The 10,104-nt window shown below is 31.1% G+C and overlaps 1 protein-coding gene across 1 annotated transcript; it reads right to left on the reverse strand.

The window, feature by feature from the left end:
• Positions 1-6,781: 6,781 nt before the first annotated feature.
• LOC110106673 (aspartyl protease family protein At5g10770-like) lies at positions 6,782-9,641 on the reverse strand. Its single transcript, XM_020836627.2, has 2 exons — positions 9,563-9,641; positions 6,782-8,010 (listed from the first exon to the last, which is right to left on the reverse strand). The coding sequence occupies exons 1-2, from the start codon at positions 9,639-9,641 to the stop codon at positions 6,782-6,784; spliced, it is 1,308 nt and encodes a 435-aa protein (XP_020692286.1).
• Positions 9,642-10,104: the final 463 nt, after the last annotated feature.

Raw genomic sequence — 10,104 nt, forward strand, 5'->3', positions numbered from 1 at the left:
GAGCTCAAGCATTCCCTTCCAACTTAATAAAAGAAAAGGTACAATTAAACATACTTAACCACTAATTAATATACCTCCTCATGTAAAACATAATAGAAGAAAAATAGTATCCTTGCTCAAATAAGAAACCTAATAAAAATGAAGAAAAATAAACTCAAGCATAATATTTTTGATATCAAGAGAAAAATAAAGATTCAACCCATATAGGACAGTATAGATAATAGCCTCATTCAAATCATAGTTGTAAAAGGGACCAACAAATCCCACACTACATTTGCCATTAGCATCTCTGATGATACCACCACAACCCACCCTAGTATTAATTCTAACATCTTCCATAATAAGCTTAACAAAATTAACCAGAGGCTTCATCCATGAGGTAAACTTAGGGGAATTGTTGGAAACATCCCCCACCCATGTAATACTTAAATCCTCCATAGCAAAAGCAGAATTATTGAAACTCTCAGGCATAAGAATTTTAGCAGAGAACATGGAAACCAACTTTTCTTTAATTATTTAAATAATTCTAATGTGATTCATAACCACCCTGTTGAAGCGACAATTATTTGTATACAACCATAAAACCCAAAAAATAAGAGAGGGAATAACGTTCATTTTATGACCTCTGGACTTATCAAATTAAGAGTTAAGAAAAGAAAAGATCGAAGTCTTAGCATTAAAATAGTTTAAATGTAGGATATCATTAAAGTACATCCAAACTTTAACAGCACAAGGGCCAGAAACAAACACATGATGCATATTGTCCAATGGATAACAACATTAACATTTAAAAGGAAAGATAAAACAATGTTTATTCAAAATATCATCAGTAAAAATAAACTTATGTAAAGTACGCCAAACAAATATGGAAACCATAGACGGGATACTTTTATGCCAAATCTTTTTGAAAATCTTAGTGTCTTCCTACTTAGTATGATAAGATTGTCAAACATCCTTTAATCTAAATTTACCATCTTTAGATAAAGCACACATCTAACATAAAGATAATAAAAGTTTTAATGAATCAGTAAAATTTTCTGAATAATAAAATTAGGCAAAACATTAGATAGTTTGTCAACGTCCCAACCATACTCATTAACTTTAAAAAACAAAATATAAGTAGTATTCAAAATAGAGTCAATGGAATGACCCCCCATCCAACGATCCAACCAAAAGAAAATATTACCACAATCGAGACCCCAACTAATACTCGGCTCAACAAACCACTTCACTTTTGAAAGATGATGCCACACTTTACAATTACCTTTACTATAACAGCACAAGGACGGATGCTTCGCACCACAGTACTTAGCATTCATAAACTTAGCCCAAAGACACAAATTAGCACAAGAATTATACAATAACTTTAAGGAAAAGGAAAATTCCAGGTCCTTCAGAGTCTTACAACCCAAAGCCCCTTCAGCCAATGTGCCACAATAATTGTCCCAAGAAAACTAATGAATTTTAAAATTGGATCTAGCCCATATCCAAATTTTTTTTTTAAAAATCCTTTAAATCCTGTTACAAACTACTGGAGAGGGCAACAAGGTTTGAAAACTGTAAAAAGAAATAAAATAAAGGATATTTTTAATAAGAGTTAACCTACGACCAAAGCTTAAAAAATTAGAATCCCAGGATAGGAGTCTGTTATGAATAACAAAAATTAAATCATCAAAGAGGGAAGAAACCTTTCTACCCTTATAAAGTAGAACAACAAGGAACCTTATGAAATAAAGACACGCTTTTTTTATTTTAAAGGTATGCAAACATGACTGAAAAGAGTTAAAATCTTAATACACCCAATACGCTCCAAAGAAACCTTATTAGCAGTAATAAAGACATACTTATTTTTATTCAAAGCAATGCCACTAACGGATTCAAACTGAGTGAAGAAATATAAAAGCCTTTACATCCTATTTAAAGAAGCATTCGTAAAGATAATAAAAGCATTAGTAGAGCATAAATGAGAAATGTTAAACCCACCAAAGGTTATAAAATAAAGACTAGGAACCTTATGAAATAAATCAGCAAGCCCTCTAAACAGATACTCCGTAGTAATAATATAGATAACCGGAGAAAGAGGATTCCCTTGCCTCAGCCCATGAGAAGCCTTAAAGAAACCATTAGCTTTATCGTTGATAAAGATTTCAATTCAAAGCTTAATGAGATTAATAAAATGGGAACCAAAACCAAATAACTTCAAAGTCTCATAAAGAAATTTCCAATTAATATTATCAAAAGCGTTAGCAATTTTAAGTTTCAAAATCATGTTCCCACCTCTAGTTTTAATATCCAAATCTTGGAAAAATTCTTGAGCCAAAGGAATGTTATCAAAAATAGAACACCCTTTAGCAAAACTCATTTGTAAGGGGGAAATATTCTTAGGCAAAAGAAAAGATAAATGATTCATCAAAATTTTTAAGATAACTTTATAAAAAAGAGGAGCTCAAACTAGTGGGCCTAAAATCTTTCCAAGAAGAACAAGAATTACTCATAAGAATAAGAAAAATAAAAGTATCAGTAAAAAACTTAGGGATAGTATTACCTTGTAAAATATCAATAATAAAAGAGAAAATATCAATACCAATGACATGCCAAGTTTTTTTGAAAAAAACATAGCCATGAAACTTTCAAGATCAACAACCGACTCACTGTTCAGAACAAGGAAAATATCCTTAACTTCCTCCAAAGAGGGATATTTAGACAGTAAAACTTTATAATAATGAGAAATAAGAAAAGGAACAATATTAGATTGTTATTTGCATCAATTATGGTGTTCGAATGAAGGATAAATAACTCTTTCAAAATAATCTAATGAATTTCCTCGACCTCGTAGGGTAAGCCAATGAAGGATTACTCATTATTTTATCCATCAAAAGTCATATGATTAGCTCATCATAGCTATTAGAGGTAATAGGAGCAAAGAAATGATTTATTTCCTATGATTTCTCATATACCACAAAATGGAGAGAGTTTAAAATTTTATTAGAAATTGTTAGAATTTTCTAATCTTAATATGTGTAGCATATTACTTCAAATTCTGATTTAATAAATATAATTTGAGTATCGTTTGATGTTTCTTTAGAACCTGAGAAGTTATAAACAATAGTTATTATCTCATATTAGTTTTCACAACACTATTGACTTCATTCCAAGCCCTTATGAAAACTTTCATCTTTAGGGTGGATATAATCAAACTAGTCATGGGAATACAAGTTCAAATATCTATGAAGAATCATGTGTTTAGTTTATTCAATCACGTGAAAATTTTTTTAATTGAATTTCCATAAAAATGATAAAAACTGATATTATCTAGATTAACATTCATCATTCTAGTTCTAAATGTTGATCTTGACAATACAGAGGTAAACGAGGAGGGGGCTCTCATTCCCTTGGTTGCGTCTATTTTATGCATTGGAGATGTCAAGTAGTCTCATAATGTTGGTTATGGCCTTTTTAGTTGAGCTGTCAAAATTGCAAAAAGTAGATAATGATAGCTTCATATATAGAAATTTGTATTTTTATTCATTGATAACATATATTTTTCACTACAGGTGAAATGCCTATTTTTTCATTTGCCCAAATGCCCTAAATCCATGAAAAATAATTGCTTTTTGGTAGATTTTTTTTTTTGCTTGTGAAATGCACATAAAAAAGTGGTCTACTATGGAAATTATCTGCTGGAAAATATTTTAACATTGTACTTGAAAATTTTTAACATAACCATGAAACAAAAATTTTATATTTTGAGTCAAATTACCTAAAAATATTATGTTGGTAATTTTTACAATTTTTTTTCTTTCAAAATGGAAATAGGGATATGCATCATAATTTCACTAGTAATATCTATTCAAATGTTTGATGACCAACTTATATAAATTTTGATGGCACCTGTCGACAAATTTTTTGGCAAAAGGTACTTTGGAAATTTTGCCAGTAATCCTGGAGGACAATGATTGTCAAAAATAGAATACCAAACTCATCATATCATTATTTTTTGACAATTTTTCAATCAAAAATCCATTGAAAACTTGCAGTAAAAAAAAGCCACCTTGCCTAAATTATTGTAAAATAAAATTTATACAATAAAAATTATTCAAAATAGCTCATTTCAATATTTCTACACTAACATTTCAACATTGGCAAGAATATTAATGCTAAAGTTATTACACATTCATATCAAAGCAAATGTTCAAATAGTTCTACTATAAATGTTGAGTTCTTGTAAAAGAAAAACTCAACATAAAAAGAAACAAATGTAGTCTAATTATAACCTGGATCGTCATTCTCTTTTGTCAATGTTGGTTGCTTTCCACAAATTGCCCCCCATTTTTGACAACTCCATCAATAAGCAACTTAGCTCCATATCCATCTCAGCTTGTAATTTTCAAATATTTTCTTGTTATAATTTCTAATATCCATATCACACCTGAGTAATGAAGACCTACATATAAATAGATTAATTCATTTTCTCCATCTAATAATAAATATGTTACTTAATAACATTGAAGGAATTTCGAAACATCTTTGTAATCTCTCTAAAAGAATATTAGATATACAAAACATATCATGATAGCTTATTATAAATTTTAGAGGTTAAGTGATATTTAACATAAAATAAAAAGTATTAGCTCCATGATGATCAGATATAAATACTATACATAAGGCATGTATTATATGATTATGTCGATATGAAATAAAATGAAATTGAGGGTTGGCATTGGGCAATATAAACCTTTAAAGCCTAAAATGAAAGCACAAAAAATTAAAATAAAGATATTTGAAATGTCTTGAAGTATCAAATAGCGTATCAAATAAAAGGTTTGTACTCTAAGTTTTCTTTTTTCATTTTATTATCCTGATTAATCATAGCCAAGATGGCTGGGTTATTTTGTTTTGGTAGAGCTACAAGAATTTTAGTAAGTAGTTATTGGATTCATTAGCTTCCATAGCTAGTTTGATGTACTGGTGAAGAGTTGAGTGCGATTTTCAATGTTGTTTGAGTTGCATTTTTTCTTATAATGTGAAATAAAAAACTTGAGATAATGACCATATCGAGAATAACTCCCTTTTTTTTAAGATGTCATTTAATCCCCTAATATATCATGCAACAACTTTAATATGGGACTCATTAAGATTGTTCCATCCACTCAACCTATAGAAAACTTCTATAAAATCACTTACCAAACAATCCCCATGCACATATTGCTAATATTTTTGGTGAATTATTGGCTCAAAATTAGTATGATAGAAATGAGCCCTCAAAAGATATTTCATCTCATACCAACTACAAATCCATCATTTCCCTTCTCCCTGTCTCATTCTCAACAATTGTGCTCACTAAGCACTAGCACCTTCTCCCAACCTACAAGCAACATACTTCACTTGTTTGTCCATTTCAACCTCCATGTACTTAAAGAAGATCTTAATGACACATTCCTAGTCCTAATTGTCTACGATGAGCAAAAATCCATCAAAGAACAAAATCAGTGCAATGGTATCATAACGCTGCTCTGAGTCAATATCATAGAGAGCTTGTTAGAGATATAAAGTTTCTCTTTGATAATGACAGGGACATATTTTTTTTAATTGGACACACAAATTATTATTTTTTTTTATTTTATCAATATTTCTTCAATAGCTATTTATAATTTTAGATTCAAAAATTTTAGATGGTTCAAAATTTAATTTCTTTTTTATATAAAATTCTTTTTATATAATTGAAATTATATTATATATTAAAACTAAAAATTATTTCACGTGAGAGCATTAGTTTGCTCATGCCCCCTTAATTCAAAGTTTTATTTTACTATCAAAGATTAATGTTTTTGGAACACATCAAAGTAAATCACTGATCAAATAAGTTGCAAAATTTCATTAAGAAGTTCATAAAGGGCTTTAATGTCGACGCCTTATGCCCCACTTACTGATCCTAAGCTGCAGATTAAAACTTTTTTCTTTTTTGGATGAACATATGCTTGAGAATTGTACAATAAAGATGGATGAACATACATATACATGATGCATGCAGATAGTGGTGGAGTAAGATTTTTTTGTAGGGGCATAATTTTTTGAAAAAAATATTATTTAAAATTATAAAAATGTAAATCACATAATTGATCATTATGCGACACTCATTAATCTATTGGTTGAGAGATTTTGCTATCAACTAGAGGCCATGTGTTCTAAAGTTATGTAAGTGATTAGTATGTGAGAGACAAATGTTGCACTGTTTGAGGCATTTTGGATTAGTCATGTCAAAGCATTAAGGTATTAAGTTCTATTGCTCAATGGGTTGGCTAAACTCACAAGACAAATGCTTCCATTTACCATACAAAACCAATAATAAAATTGAGGCCAAAATGAGAATAAAAAAGACCGAGTTGAAAAAAAAATTGATGATTTTACTTTTTAAAGGTCTTACATTGAACAAAAATCATCACAATAAGTAATCATCATTATTTTTTAAGTATAACTATTTTATGAAGAAAGATAACATTTTACCTGCAATAATTAAAATTTTATACTCCAACAAATAATGTCATGATTCTCCCTTAGTTATAAAGAAAATAAGAACATTAAAATGGTTTTTCTAAACTCATATAAAGTTTCTTTTATTTGATATTTAATTATTTCATAAAATTTTGATACAATTGAACCTTTTTTTTTACCACATTTATTTCCCCGCACGCCCCAATTTTATGACAAATATAATGAAACATATTCATTATATCTTCATAAATACATTACATTTAACTCAATAAGCTCAATTGATCCATCACTAGCTACAACCACTAGCCCTAAAGCCAATTTGTGAGTTCCCCACATCATAGACTACATCGATCCTGCGTTGCTGAATACTACCAATAATGACAAGCTTATTATCATCCTCATTGTTAACTATTGCTAAGCACCATTGAGATTTACTGGCATGATAAATTATCCCTGAGAAATCCAAGTTAACTACCACTTCGCCTTCAAAGACAAAAGAAATATCTGGAATCAGCACCTGCTTGAAGTTAGTGAGGTCATAGCATGTGTCAAGTTTAAATATTGGTGGTGCCATCGGATAATTGGACCATTTTTTTCTAAAAATTCTACGTAGGGCGAAGTAGGTAGTGGGTGGCAAGTGACTAAATGATGTGCCAGAGTCCAAAATAGTTCTAGGGCTACTAAATATAGTAGGTGGAAGGTCAAGCCTTTCACCCCAAATAAAAATGGCAGTGAGATTGAGGAAATATAAGGATGGCAATTTTGGGTTTGTTAGCATTGGTGTGTACTTTACATCAATACCTGGACTACCTAGTTCGAGATATCCAACTTTGTCAGCCCCTGATGGTAGACAATATGCGAATATATTATTATACATAGATGTTTGGGAAATAATTGAAAGAGTCCCACGGCCAAGGCCCAAGAACCCATCCATGTGTCCATAAGGACCAGTGTTATTATCTCCACAGCCAAAGTGGAAATTTGGTATATTATCATTGGAGAATTTTAAGGTGTCATTAATGAGGGAACCTTTAGTAAAACTACGGTCAGCATATCTTACCTCGTAGAGACAGGTGAAGGTAGAAGAGCAACCAAATCGAGGGAGTTGGGTACAATAGTTGGATATGCATTCGATGGTGGTGAAGGTGGAGGATTGGGTTGGGTCATAAAATGGATTTATTTGGTTATGACAATTAATGCAAGGGACACATTGGGTCCAGGTGAGATCACTACCAGTGTCAAATGTAACTGTAAAGTTCTTGGTAGGGGTGCCAAGTCCTATATTGACGATATAGCTTAAGACACCAATAGATGCACCAAAAATTGCTGGAACTCCTGCAAAAAGAGAGCGACCAACAAGGTTGAGGTGAGTGGTGGTGTTGGCAGCCTGGTGATTGATGTAGTCAACACGGGCTTGGTCCTGATGGAAGAGATCCACATGTGATGGTTTGTACTGGCGTGTCCAAGATGAGCATGGGCCTTGCGGGTGGACCACATTTAGCTTGGAAGAGCTCGTGCCTGTTACAATTCGAACATCTAGTTAATGTAATTATTGAGTTTTTTTATCTTTTCCTTCACTTTTGAGCTTGTTATATCAATCAAATGAGCTTATACTTATGATATCTATAAAAAAAATCCTAATTGCTGATGATTTATTTTTATTCTAATTATTTTATTAAAAAATAATCTCCAATAAGGTATTAAGAAATAATTAAAATTGCTCACAAACTTTTATTTGGAATAGAGCAGGAGCTACTCGGCAACAATGACTTGATTTCAATGAAATGGTGTTCTTCGGCAAGCTCTCGCGTTGATACTAAAACAATTTTCTCTATTAGAAGCAAAAAGAAAAACATATTGAGAAGAGTAGAATATGAGAGTAGAGAAGTCCTCATGATAATAGAACTTTTAAGGTTTGCTTAGGATATCTTGGAGTAAACCAAGTGCGGGAGGGGTTTTATAGGTGGTGAATTATTGCGTATATTGGGGTTATTAGGTATTTAAATTAGAAGATAAGTCATTATTTTAAGGGAAGATAAGGTTGTTGGAGAAGATATCAAATGAGAGTTTTGACCTATAAAGGAGGAAACAAATGTCTATTTATTCAGCTTGTTCTTATATTACGAAATTGCTAATTTTTTCTCACGTTTTAGTTTTATTTGAAGTTTTAAATTAATTGCACTTTTGTCAATCCAAATTTTGTAAAAGGTGTCAGCCATTGTATTTTGCCCTCTATTTGATTAATTAAAAACCTAACAGCTAATGATGACTGTTAAAAACTTTGAATATACTTTTAGCTTTCCCATGGCATAACTTATTATTTTTTAAAGAAAAAAAAAGAATCCAAAAATTTTTTATAGTTTTCTAAGTGAGAATTAAGCTTCGGGCATAACTTAATTATTAATTAATTAATTGATTTTATATCCAAAAATTAAATTTTAAAAAACATGTAATATATTTAATAAAATAGAAATGTAACTGACAAATAGAACAAATTTTTATTTATGTGCTTGGGTTCTAGTGTTTGATACCAAATTTTTTTCTTTCACATATTGTGTTTTGGTGTTGTATATTTGAGTTGGAGATGGATAGAAAGATGAGCAACACAATGCTCTAGATGTCGACGCTATTATATATTTTGTCAGACTAAAGACATATAGTGGAGTCTCATGGCACTCTAAACCTGGAGTAGTAATATTACAAGTGGGGATGAACATTATGGCTTGTCAAAATTTTACACGACCAAAAAATCATCTTGAACCCGACTCAAATATATTTTTTGTTTGGGCTAATCCATTTGATATACTGTTCAGGTTCATGTTTGTAATGTTGTCCCATATGTAAAATTGGTTTAGGTTTATGTTTTCCCAAAAACTCAAGACAAAACCAGATTGCCCCGTTCTTAATCTCAAGTGACTTGTCACATTACATAGACACTAAGTCATCATGTCTCACTCACTACATCATCATGTCACTCACATTACTCTCTTATTACTACATGGTCATGTCACCACTGCCAGCCTAACACCATCCTTCCCATGTTGCAGATATAATAGTGGCACCATCTCACCCATATTGCCATTGCCTCCTGTCGCCGTCATCCCAGCCACGTTGTTGTTGCCTCTTGATGAGGGCGTTATTGCTACCATCATGGATCAATTCAAGTTAACCTGGTAACCTACATGACTCAGGTCTAGGTTCACAATCCTGACACATTTGTAAATTTAGGTTGAGTTTGTGTCAACCAATTCGAATCTGGGTTAATTGGGTTGGACTTAAGTCGACCCGTCAACCCATTTTCTCACCCTTACGGATAGTTTTATTTCTTGTTTTTCTTTTTTAACTTGCAGTATTATGCCCCTTGGTTAGTTTTTTTTTCTATTTATCTATTACGTGTAAATAATGACATAAGTAATAAAGAAAATATTTTTGACATTAATTTTTTTCATTTTTAGAATTTTTGTATTTAAAAATTTTCAAAATTTAATCCTGACTTTTTTTTGTTGTATTTTCTCTTTCTTATTTATAGATTCTATATGGTTTACTTTTCCAACACACCCTCCTGAAAGGATATTTCACTTAAAATAAAAGTGGCTATTTATGTGGGAAAAG

The sequence above is a fragment of the Dendrobium catenatum genome, unplaced genomic scaffold (assembly GCF_001605985.2).
Source record: "Dendrobium catenatum unplaced genomic scaffold, ASM160598v2 fragScaff_scaffold_998, whole genome shotgun sequence".
Taxonomy (NCBI): Eukaryota; Viridiplantae; Streptophyta; class Magnoliopsida; order Asparagales; family Orchidaceae; genus Dendrobium; species Dendrobium catenatum.